The 12295-nt window shown below is 41.0% G+C and overlaps 1 protein-coding gene across 6 annotated transcripts in view; it reads right to left on the reverse strand.

Moving 5' to 3' along the window:
* Window positions 1–2508: 2508 nt before the first annotated feature.
* Window positions 2509–12295, reverse strand: part of DNAJC27 (DnaJ heat shock protein family (Hsp40) member C27) — a 36850-nt gene continuing 27063 nt past the window's right edge. For 3 of the 6 annotated variants that reach the window (XM_033176450.1, XM_033176452.1, XM_033176449.1), the window contains exons 6-7: window positions 10585–10745; window positions 2509–6600 (exon numbers count right to left, since the gene is read on the reverse strand). In XM_033176450.1, the coding sequence (XP_033032341.1) occupies window positions 6468–6600; window positions 10585–10745 (294 nt within the window). In that variant the 3' untranslated portion in view covers window positions 2509–6467. Of the gene's footprint in view, window positions 6601–9487; window positions 9548–10584; window positions 10746–12295 lie in introns of those variants that run through there. The other 3 variants (XM_033176448.1, XM_033176446.1, XM_033176451.1) reach the window with 2 other exon arrangements.

The raw sequence follows: 12295 nt of genomic DNA on the forward strand, positions 1-12295 counted from the left end.
ATTCATGAGTTACAGCTGCTGATTTTACAATCACCAACCAATTGGTTTTGGATGCAAGGAGACATTTTCTTCAAGTCACAGCATTTAGAACAGTCAGCTGACCAGAATTTTAACGAGGTGATATTATAGTACATATTTGTTTATATAACTAAAACAACAAACTTAGATTTTAGATATTTTCCCTTAAAATGAACCAACTTTCAACTGCTTTAGAAGAATATGTTGATATATTTCATTATGAATATACAAACTTGTATATAAAGAAATCTCTAAATGTTTGGAACTATTTCCTTTAATTTAATTTTATTATTTTATTTTATTTTGAGATGGAGTCTTACTCTGTTACCCAGGCTGGTGTGCAGTGGCATGATCTCAGCTCACTGCAAGCTCCACCTCCTGGGTTCAAGTGCTTCTCTTGCCTCAGCCTCCTTAGTAGCTGGGACTACAGGTGTTCACCACCACCCCCAGCAAATTTTTGTATTTTTAGTAGAGACGGGGGTTTCGCCATGTTGGCCAGCCTGGTCTTGAACTCCTGACCTCGAGTGATCCCCGCCCCCACCTTGGCCTTCCAAAGTGCTGGGATTATAGGCGTGAGCCACTGCGCCCGGCCGGAACTATTTCCTTTAGGCCAACCTGAAAAATTGAGGTTGGCATAATGATAATGGTTGAGCTCTCAAAAAAATAAATAAAAGCATTTAACAACCTACATGATCTTCAGTATATAGTAGCAATGAGTATTAATTATGAAATTGTATCTTGAAGATTTCTAAAAAATGCAATCTTGAGAAATAAATTACAGAAAAAAAGAAACTCTTCAAACACAAATTTTAAAAAATGACACTAGACTGTAAGCTCCACAGGGCAGGGATTTTTGTCACTTCTGTGCTCTGCTAGATCTCCAGCGCCTAGAACAGGGCCTGGCACATGGTAGGTACTCAGTAAATACATGGTGAATGAATATAAATATATATATATATATATATATATATATGAGACGGAGTCTCGCACTGACGCCTGGGCTGGAGTGCAGTGGCGCGATCTCGGCTCACCGCAACCTCTGCCTCCCAGGTTCAAGCGATTCTCCTGCCTCAGCCTCCAGAGTAGCTGGGATTACAGGTGCCAGCCACCATGCCCAGCTAATTTTTTGTATTTTTAGTAGAGACGGGGAGGTTTCACTATGTTGGCCAGGCTGGTTTCGAATGCCTGACCTCGTGATCCACCCACCTCGGCCTCCCAAAGTGCTGGAATTACAGGTGTGAACCATTGCGCCCGGCTGGTGAATGAACACTTTCAACAATAAAGTTTGATTAAAAATTTAAGAAATTACAGCTGCCCTCGATAGGCAATCGATCAACTGGAAACTAAAAAGTCAGATAATTTTGCATCTTAAATTGACCCTCAAACAAATTGAGTAAGTCCAGTTTTTCTTTTCCATTTACAACTGGTTATTGGTTTAAAAAGCAGCCAAACACCCCAGTTGAGAAAAACCAAGTAATTGGATATATTTTAATATATAAAATGTTACACTTGTTAAATGTTATTGACCACAGCTTTCTCATCCCTGCTTATGATCCTTGTTGGCTTTTATTTTCTAACATTCTTTAGGCTGCAGGTAACAAAAAGCAAACTCCAACTAAAATGAAGCAGTAAACGAGTTAGGACTCTGAGGTGACTGATGAGCTTGACAAACAAGCTCATGGGCCCTCCCTCAAGGACTAGAAGGCAAGGCTGAAAACCATCAGGACTCTGCCTCTCGCTGGATGTCTGCTTCATTCTCAATTTTTTCCCATGAGGTTGGAATCAAGGTTGTCAGCATCACTGGGACTTCTTCCTTTCCTGAGAGGAAATATCTTCCTAGCTCCAGTTAGAGAGATCCTAGGGAGGGACACCTATGTGACCTATTTGGGGTCACATTCCTGTCCTGTGGACAGGTGTCTGTGACCAGGGAGGAAAGATGGGAAAGAACTTGAACTTTGAGGCCGGGTGCAATGGCTCAGCAGTGGCTCACGCCTGTAATCCCAGCACTCTCGGAGGCCGAGGTGGGCAGATCACTTGAGGTCAGGAATTTGAGACCAGCCTGACCAACATGGCAAAACCCTGTCCCCATCTCTACTAAAAATACAAAAATTAGCCAGGCGTAGTGGCGGGCACCTGTCATTCCAGCTAATTGGGAGGCTGAGGCAGGAGAATTGCTTGAAACCGGGAGGCAGAGGCTGCAGTGAGCTGAGATCACACCACTGTACTCCAGCCCGGGTGACAGAGTGAGACTCCATCTCAAAAAAAAAAAAAAAAGACCTTGAACATTTTGAACATCTCCCCTTTAGACCATGTTAGCAGGATGAAGAGGACAGAGTAGCTCCCCTAAAAGAGGGGTGGGCCATTCTCAGGAATGTCTTACTGAGGGTCACAGTTGGTGAGGAACTGGATTGGCTTCTAGTTTAGTATGTTTTCCATTAACGACCAGTGTTTCCACAAATAAATGCAGCCCACAGACCAGTGTGGCTTTACTTGATATTTGGCTTTACTTTATAAAAATACACAACTTAAATACATATGACACTCTGTTTACAAGACATAAACAACTGGTAGATTTAACATTTTCAGTTATTTCAACAGAAAGTATGTAAATTACCTTGTAAGAGCAAAGAGTTCATTTATAGACTCTGCTTTCACAGTTAAGGGGGAAGAATGCCCGGGGCAATCAATGCAGGAAGCTAACCAACACTGTCCAGCTCTCCAGCAAAACTCATCTCGCCAACAGGGCCTCTATTGCATCGCCTAATATTGCACTGCTTGTTAGACACCATCTCACTTATCCATGTCAAAAGTGTAAGCTTTTGTCTTCTCTAGAAAAGTTTAATGGAAAAAAACAATGTACAAACAGTAAAACTGTGTCTTACAATTGTGCTAAATACCAATTATGAGAAGTATGAACCTCTCTTTGCTTTGCAAAGCTTGCAATGAAAGGTGGTTAGCTATATTTTGCAGCTAAGTTCATTTTCAAGTTTTACAAAAACTTTGATTCAGAGTAAGCTTGATGGGGTACAGTGGCAAAGGAGGTGACATTCCCATGCCTAGTGGAATTAGTTGTAAGAGGGCACTGTCACTGTCAAAGGCAACATGCACGTGGCTTACAGCTCCACCCTTGTCTAACTTTTGGCAAAATCCCTCCCTTCCCCTTGTGATGCTGTCATTGTTCTATGGGGAGCAGCTCCTTTTTTTTTTTTTGAAACTGATTCAGAACTTGCAGTGGCTGCTTACTTACTCTGGCTATCTTTCAGAAATTTAGCTGCCTTATCTATGGCTCATTTAACTAACAGTGAATTAGGTACTAGTTTATAGGTATAAAGAAATAGTTACTTAGTTGAGAATTCAATATATGAGAACATATTAGAGTAAGTTTCCTGAGGTAAATGTATGCCTTAAAGAATGATGTGCAATCTATAGAACTGTAGCATTTTCTCTTGGGTAGCAACACAATGACCCCCAAGTCTGGACTTTTAAATTAACAGGCTAATAAAACTAAGGATACATTGATATAGAGAAATAAAATGACAATGCTGAAGTCAAAGAAATATTGACAGCTGAGATATCAATTCAAAAGGAGGCATGAAGGGGAACACAGGAACAGAAGGAGGCTGTATTTTAAAGTGCTTAGGTAGGTTAGAAGATGAATTTAAAATGCCTCCAGGGATTTCTAACAAGTTTAAAAAGTGTTACTTCTTGGTGACTCAGATGTTGAAGACATGGCTTTTCTTTAATAATAGCTATTCAAACTTTTTATTCTTTTTTGAAAAACAAGATCCTCTATAAAAATGTTTTAGCCATTGTAATTATTCTGCTAGCTGTTACTCTCACTAATGTATTTTGAAATCCTAACTGGCTGAAGAATTTTTAATAAGGTTGAACTACAAAGCACACATTTGCACCAAGAATTTAAATTAATGCATAGATGTCTGTGAAATTTTGCACGAAGTTAGTGCCAAAAAAAAACCTTTCCATTGCAGATCATGCTTTGTTATTTCTTCATATTCTGCCGAAGGATTATAGAAGTCAGAAAAATTCTAGGACCTTGAAGCTTAACTTGCTTATTTTATTCCTTTTATGTAAATGAAGAGGTATATGGCCATTCTTAGCATTAATATGAAGGTTGGAAACTGAGTCCCAAGACCTAAGAATCAAGCTCAGGCTAAATTTCACCAACTCACACATAAGGATATGAATGGAAGCACTAATGAATTTTCTCTGCTATAATTGCTCATCTGTGCAATACGGTTGAATGAGGTTCCCAATCTATTATGTAATAACAGTGATGAAAACTGACACCAGCTTTTATACAGGGCCACATATTCAGTGAGTTGTCATGTCAATTTGGGCTGACACTACCATGCATGATCCCTCATTCATATGAATTCTACATTCTGCTGTGAGGGCAGACGTGTCTGAGTGCTTTCAGCATGATAAAGGCCTTCCTTAAGCAAAATTTAGGGCCTGAAGAACTCTGGGTTGGAGTTCTGTAGCCTCAGAAGCCAGTTAAAGGCCAGAGGAAAATCTCGCAAGAAATAACATATATCAATCAGTTCATTTAAAAAGTTGTTTTGATATTACCAAGATGAAAAGTGCTATGATAAAGCAATGTTCTGGTTTCCTGATGACAAGCTCAGTGCAGCACGAGTACAGGCATACAGTGAAAAGCTGCTGTGTGGAAAATCCACAAGACTGCAGTGGGCTTGGATTGGAAGAGAGTGGCTTTTCTTCTTAGGTGGTAAGGTAGATGCTCTCTGGCAATCCATATGGGATAGCTTTTTAAAATCCACAGGATAGGAAGATTTTATATACTTTCAAGCCCCAATTAGTACAGCTAATTGAAAGTATATAAAATGTTAGTTAATGTGGTTGTAGCTAAAAATATGATGTAACAAGAGTGATGACGTAATAAGTCAAGTGGTGAGACTGGTTCTATAAGCACCGTAAGGAGTGTCAGTCCTAATACGGGAACTTCATCCATCCCTTGTATACCAAGGAGGAGACTGTAGCCAGAGAATGTATTTTGTAAGCTATAGTTTAAAAATACTACTCTTCAGAAATTTGGAGCCCAAGCAGGAATTACAGAGATTCCTCCCAATAAAGGCCCTGAGATCTCCCCTGACTGCCACCCAAAGGACCCACACTTGTGTCTGGTCAACCAGGTTCAGGTCAAGGCTTAGAAGAGGGAGGAGGCAGTGGCCAGAAGCCAGGGACTCAAGAGGAGAGAAACGATGGCAGATGTGGGGTTCAGAAAAAACACAAGAGGGGAAGGGGAAGAGGGGAAAAAAGGAAGAAACAACACTGGTGAGGAAGTGCAGAAGAGGCCAGCTTTGCTGAGGAGTGGCCTTGGCTTTCTCACCTGCCTGTGGCAAAGGCTGGCAATAAGACAAGGGCTAAGCCTCACGGGGAGTCTCTCCTCCTGCATCAAGCTTGCCCGAGCTTGGCTGGCCTTTTCCGCTGCCAATGTGCATAATCTTCAAGTGTGACTTGTAAGTATCTTTTTTTTTTTTTTTTTTTTTTTAAGAGACAAGGTGTTACTATGTTGCCCAGGTGGGACTTGAGCTCCTGGGCTCAAGCAATCCTCCTGTCTCAGCCTCCTGAGTAGCTGGGACTACAGGCGGATACTACTGCACCTAGCTCCTGCAAGTACTTCTGTCTTGGGGCCTGATTCCTCATTCCCAGGTGCACAATGCTCTCTACTGCTACCAGCAACCATTTCTATGGCAAGGGAAAGGCCTCAGATCCAGGGACAGGATGAGCAGCAGCCAGTGTACCTAGAATTTGTGGCTACCACCACCTTTTCTCTTAGGACTGGCTTGTCTCTCCCCCCTGGTGGCTGCAGAAGAGGAACAGAGTGAATATCATAAAGGACTGCTCAATTCAGAACTGTATCACCTCATTTTACAAACTCCCAAAGGGCTGCCAAGAGTCATTATTATAGATTGATGGTTAAAATACCACCTAAGGAACTCATCGTAAAAGCAGTAACTTGTCTGTAAGGTCACACCAAACTGACAGGGATTCTGATGTTGTTTGCTTCCATTTTTGTTATTTTCTTCTCTGATGATAAATTCAGTAAAAAACAAAAAGTGAAAGGGTCCTCTTGTCCTCTCTTCCCTCCCTCCAGGAACCTCGTGGATTTCCCCAAGTGAAATGTCTAAGGGATACTATAATTACAGAGCTGACGAATGAGAAAAAATTCAGATTATCTAGAAATATGAAATGAAGTAAGCGACGCTCAGTTCACTTCATACAAATAAAGATCATTTATCAGTAAAATGTCTATGAAATGGGCACCTGAATTTACTGATATACAAATGACAACACATGAATGAAAAGAGCAGTGAGATTCTGGGAAGGAAAATTCCATGTTGGTTATTTCACCTCTAGGGAAAGTCCGTTTGCATTTGAGTCCCACACGTGGCTTTTTTCTCTACTTTCTACTTGATGTTTTTCAGGAGGGCTATCCGAGCATTCACAACTGCTTTGAAGGCATCTTCACTGCCAGGTGCTACACATTTGTCAGGGTGAAGAAGCACAGCAAGTTTCCGATACGCTTTATTGACTTCATCCCTGGGAAAAGAAGCCAAGATCTATGTTAGTAACAAAGTCAGCCCAACCCACTGCATGTTAGCTGTTTCGATACACGTATCTCTTGCAGTGAACATCTCCTAAATTATTACCCTTTCTCAAAGGCAGGATTAAAGGACGAGAAAACAGACAAAGAACCAATAAATAATACTTTATAACACAAATTGAAAAAATTATTATTACACAATGCAAAAAGTATGTAAATGCTAACAAAACACTTAGTAAAAGAATAATCAGATGAAAACAGGCAGTACTTGGCACCTCGCAGGCACTCAGCATATCTTTGCTGATTGAAAGAATAAGGGCTTGGGCATCAGGGAAGGCACCCAGAGTCGCCTTCTGAAAGAGGGGGTTCTGGGAGAGAACCAACAGTGGCCTGGAATGGAGCCCGAACACAGCACAGACAGAAAGCAAAACACCCCCAACACCTGGGCTTGATAAACAATCACAACAGTAGGTGTTTCACGACAAGTGTGTGCTGGGAACACTGTTTCTCAAAGTTAGGATACAGGAGGTTGTTACATAACCCAGGCATGAGTGAGTACAAGAGTTTAGATTAAGGTATTTGTGGAAGGAAACAAGGGAAGATAAAAGATAAAGAAAGAAATGGCAGAAGTGGATGATGAGCTGAATATTCAGGAGGAGAAGATGAAAGGGGCTGAAATGAGCTCTAGGGTCAAGGTCATGAGGAATCTGAGGCCCAAGGTGACACCACTGAACAAGCAAGGGATGCTGGAAAGGGGTAGCCCAGAATGACCATGAGCTCACTGAGACCAAAGAAGAAACATGACAGAGATCAGTATTATCTGGAGAGGAAAGGAGCAGTAGCTGTGCTCTTCCAATCCGGCAGTTCCCATAAACCAGCAGCGCTCCAGGAGAGAGCTGCAGGCTTCTGAGCTCCTCAAAGAGCCAAAACTGGCTGGGGAGGGGCCTGGACACACCTGTCCCTGTCCCCACTGGTCATCATCATCTGATGTCAGGTCTCCCAGAAGGCTCTAAGTACCCAGTCACTCCCCTGTCAGATTAAGCTCTGTCTCTACCAGATGGTTTTATTTCTCACCTTCCTTTTATAATTCAGGGTTCCAGTGATCCTATAAGCATGGATACGGTGCTTTACCAAATGCCCTAGCCTTTCTCCTTTATTTTTTGTCAGAAGGATTTCTAATGTGGCTCTCCAAATCAGATGGCCTTTGATACCTTGGCTATGATGGAAAGTTTTATGTATCAGCTTGGAGAGACTGAGGTCATAGTGTCATGTTAGCAGTTCTCCAAGTCTTAGGCATACATTCTAGGGCCTTTTCTGCTTTCTGTTCTTAGAGGGGTCCTGAATTTTCTTGTTTTAGCAAGAACCTTGTTCTTTCAGAAGGCTACTCTGGGGGCCTTCCTGGTGCCCTGCATGTTGTTTTTCTACATGTATAATTTTGATAATTCGCGAACAAGAATGACATTCTCCCTCTCTGAAGCTATTCGAATTGTCAGAATTTTTATTTGTCCCAAAGACCCACATCCTTGAGGAAGGTACAGCATCCTCCCTCTTCTCCACGAGGGAGTCCTGGGAAGAGCCCTTCCAGCCACTCTGCCTCCCGAGAGAGGGTGTGCACATGGGGTCAGTAATTACACCTGGTCCTCTGCACTAAGAGTGCCTTTCAAGATTTGCAGGTAGTAGGAGAAACTCTCAAGATGTAACAAATACATCAATTCTGTTGAAGACGAAGATTTTCTTAAAGTTCAAGAACAGTAAACACAGTTAACACTCAACAAATACCAAAACTCTCTGTAACTTAAGAAAAAAATATTTTAAGGTTTTTTCCCAAATGTACTTAGTGCCATACAAAATTAGTTTGCTAGGCCCAGTGGAACAAAGGTAAGAGAAGCACATGTTTCTATTGGTTAAGGATATGAAACCTACAGGGGCCTGTAAGTTCTGGTAAATTTCAATTAACCAAAGTGAATACATAAGGAACCAAAAGTTTCTTCTTTCTTAATGAATATTGTTCTCAGCCTACTAACAGGTAGAAAAAGTAATCATTTCTTAAGTTTAGAGCCAGCATCCCTTGGAGATGACACAGAAGAATTCAGAAAGAGACTATGGAGGTCTAAAAAGAAATTTAAAAGATACAGATATACAGATTCAGTGCAATCTTACTGAAACCCTACTGGCTTATTTATTTTTTTGTAAATGGAGAAGCTGATCTTAAAATATATATGGAATTACAATAGATCCTTAATAGTCAAACAATCTTGAAAAAGAAAATAGGAAGACACATTTTCTAATTTCTTTTTTTTTTTTTTTTTTTTTTTTTTTTTGAGACGGAGTCTCGCTCTGTCGCCCAGGCTGGAGTGCAGTGGCCGGATCTCAGCTCACTGCAAGCTCCGCCTCCCGGGTTTACGCCATTCTCCCGCCTCAGCCTCCCGAGTAGCTGGGACTACAGGCGCCCGCCACCTCGCCCGGCTGATTTTTTGTATTTTTTTAGTAGAGACGAGGTTTCACCATGTTCGCCAGGATGGTCTCGATCTCCTGACCTCGTGATCCGCCCGTCTCGGCCTCCCAAAGTGCTGGGATTACAGGCTTGAGCCACCGCGCCCGGCCTCTAATTTCAAAACTCACTAAAAATCTACAATAAACCAAAGAGTATAGCACTAAAAAAAAAAAAATCCCGATAAACTCTATGTCCTACACATGAGGTCATCTGAATTCCCTGACAGCTTTAGAGCATCCTCAATGTCACCTGGTGAATGAGTGTGCTCAATAACAGTCTTCCCCTTCCCTTCTCCTCTTCCCTTCTGGACCTGAAGATAGGCTGTGAGGTCAGAATGGAGAAGAGATGTGTAGTGCTTTGGGTGCTGACATGGCAATTTCAAGACATACCTTTTTCTTTTGTGCGACTCAAGGTGACAAAGTAGGAAGGGCGAAGTATGTGGGGGGAGTCTGGGTGCAAAATAAGACACACAAATTACAATATGTGTAGTAATGGTGGAATTAGACTATTGAAAGTTACATAACCATAATGAATAATAATTTAATTTTTGTACAAGCAACAAAGAATAGTGATTGAATTTTTTTTCCTGAATAACTCTTTTGACTTAAATAAAATAATTAACATAAATACACACACAGAGGGCTGGGTGCAGTGGCTCACGCCTGTAATCCCAGCACTTTGGGAGGCCAAGGCGGTTGGATCACCCAAAGCCAGGAGTTCAAGATCAGCCTGGCCAACATGGCAAAACCCCATCTCTACTAAACATTTAAAAATTAGCCGGGCGTGGTGGTGTGTGCCTGTAATCCCAGCTACTCAGGAGGCTGAGGCAGGAGTATTGCTTGAACCCAGGAGGCAGAGGTTTCAGTGAGCTGAGATCACACCACTGCTCTCCAGCCGGGGTGACAGAGTAAGACTCTGTTTCAAAAATAAAAATAAATAAATAAAAAATAAAATAAACAAATACACACACAGATGAGTAACGTGCAGGGCTTTAGAGACAGACAGTTGAACATATAGTATTCCAGGGTAAGAACCAATTATACCACCAACTCCTGAGATTCTTGAACATGCTTAATCTCACTGAATCCCAGTTTTCCCACCTACAAAATGAAACGTTTGTACAAGTTGATTGCCAACATGCTTTCCTCCTCTAACATTCTATGATTGAAGAACTCTCTTTTGTTAGTTTTTTTTTAAAGTTACATTAGCTTCAAGGCTCTTCTTGTTCCACACAGATGAAAGCAGAGCATACCATTTCATGAAGTGTTTATGCACATACATGACACAATTTTCTTACCGGGCAACTGTGCCCTCTATTTTATCTCTTTGGTATTCAGCTAATTCAGTGAAACAGAGTCATTCTGATATATTTTCATACATCTTCGTATTTCCAGCCAATTGGAAGAAGATATACTGCACCTATAATTTTGGTGATGGGGTCTTTCTTTATAATAGAAGTCAGCACTAAGAATCCCAGAGCGCTTACCTTGAGGCCCCAGGTTTGACTCCCAGCATGTCCCAACTGTCTTTACTATTTCGAATTCTGCGAATGGCATCTGCTTGTTCTTTGGTGAAACTAGCACTGCTATTTGTGGTAGGGCGTTTCCCGCCATTTTCACATACATCAACTATGGATACATAAAAGGTCTGCAAGAAGAAAACACATCCCAGGGTAGAAATGATTTTGTGAAAATAGGAATTCCTTTTAAATATCAACTTAAAATATTTTTAATATATTCCAGCAACTCTTAGAAGTCATATATAAAGCAAATACATACTTTAGAAGATTTTTTCTTTTATACTATTTAAATATATATATTCATATATTTTAATACGCAAAAAGCATAAGGAATAAAATTAAAGTGGCTGATAATCCTACTTTCAGATAACCACAACTGAAGTTATAAAGTAACAGATGAGCTGGGCATGGTGGCTCACGCCTGTAATCCCAGCATTTTGGGAGGCCGAGGCAGGCGGACTGCTTGAGCTCAGGAGTTTGAGACCAGCCTGGGCAACATGGCAAACCCCCGTCTCCACACACACACAAAAAAAATACAAAAATTAGCCAAGTGTGGTGGTGCACCACCCAAGTAGTAGTCCCAGCTACTTGGATGGTGAGGTGGGAGGATGCTCGAGCCCAGGAAGTGAAGGCTGCAGTGAGCCCAGATCATGCCACTGTACTCCAGCCTGGGTGACAGAGCCAGACCCTGTCTCAAAAAACAACCAACCAACCAAAACAACAAAAGTAATAGATGAACACTGTTAGAAAAATTCAAATAGTAAAGAAAAGTGTAAAATGAAAATTGTGTCTCTCTACTCCTCAAGTTCCTCTCTTGGAGGTAACCATCGTTAATTTTTTTTGAGCATCCTTCTAGAAAAATTTACCATGAGTATGCCAGTATATATACAGACCCATACTCTTTCAACATGTACTAAAGGAGATCAGATTAAACACATCTTAGCACCTTGCATTTTTTTCCACATAATAATACATCCTGGAATCTTTCTATAGCTACATGTAGAGACTTTCTTTGTTCTTTTAAATGACTGTTCAGTATTGTATGGTGTGGGCTGTACCATAATTTGTGTAACCAACTCTCTATTCTTGGACAAGTCAGTTGTTTCTAATTTTTTTGCTACTACAAACAGTGTTTGTGTATACATCTCTGTACACTTGTGGGGATAATATCCTAAAAGCAGAACTGTTGAGCCAGAGTATATGCACATTTTAATTTTTGAGTCTGACAACCGTTGTCCAAAAAAAGCTGTACCAGTTTACATTCCATCACTGTGTGTGTGAGAGAGAGTGCCTATTTCTCCATACCCTCATTAACACTGGCCATTATCAAACATCTTAATTTTTGCTAATCTGATATATATGTAATATAGTTTGATTTGCATTTGTTTAATTATAAGTGAAAGTGGGTATCTTTCCAAATGATTATGGCCTTTTCTTTTTCTGCAAACTTCATATTCTTTGCCCATTTTTACAATTTTGTGTTTTCTTTTTTTTAAGACAGGGTCTCTCTACGTTGGCCAGGCTGGTCTCAAACTCCTGGGCTCAAGTGATCCTGTCTCAGCCCCCTAAGCAGCTGGGATTACAGGTATGCACCACTGCACCTGGCTACACTTTTCTGATTTTTTTAAAAGTGAAAGCTTTTTTGACCCTGCTCCTGTTTCATGTTCTGCGCACACTG

Source organism: Trachypithecus francoisi, unplaced genomic scaffold, assembly GCF_009764315.1.
Source record: "Trachypithecus francoisi isolate TF-2019V2 unplaced genomic scaffold, Tfra_2.0 Lachesis_group17, whole genome shotgun sequence".
Lineage (NCBI taxonomy): Eukaryota > Metazoa > Chordata > Mammalia > Primates > Cercopithecidae > Trachypithecus > Trachypithecus francoisi.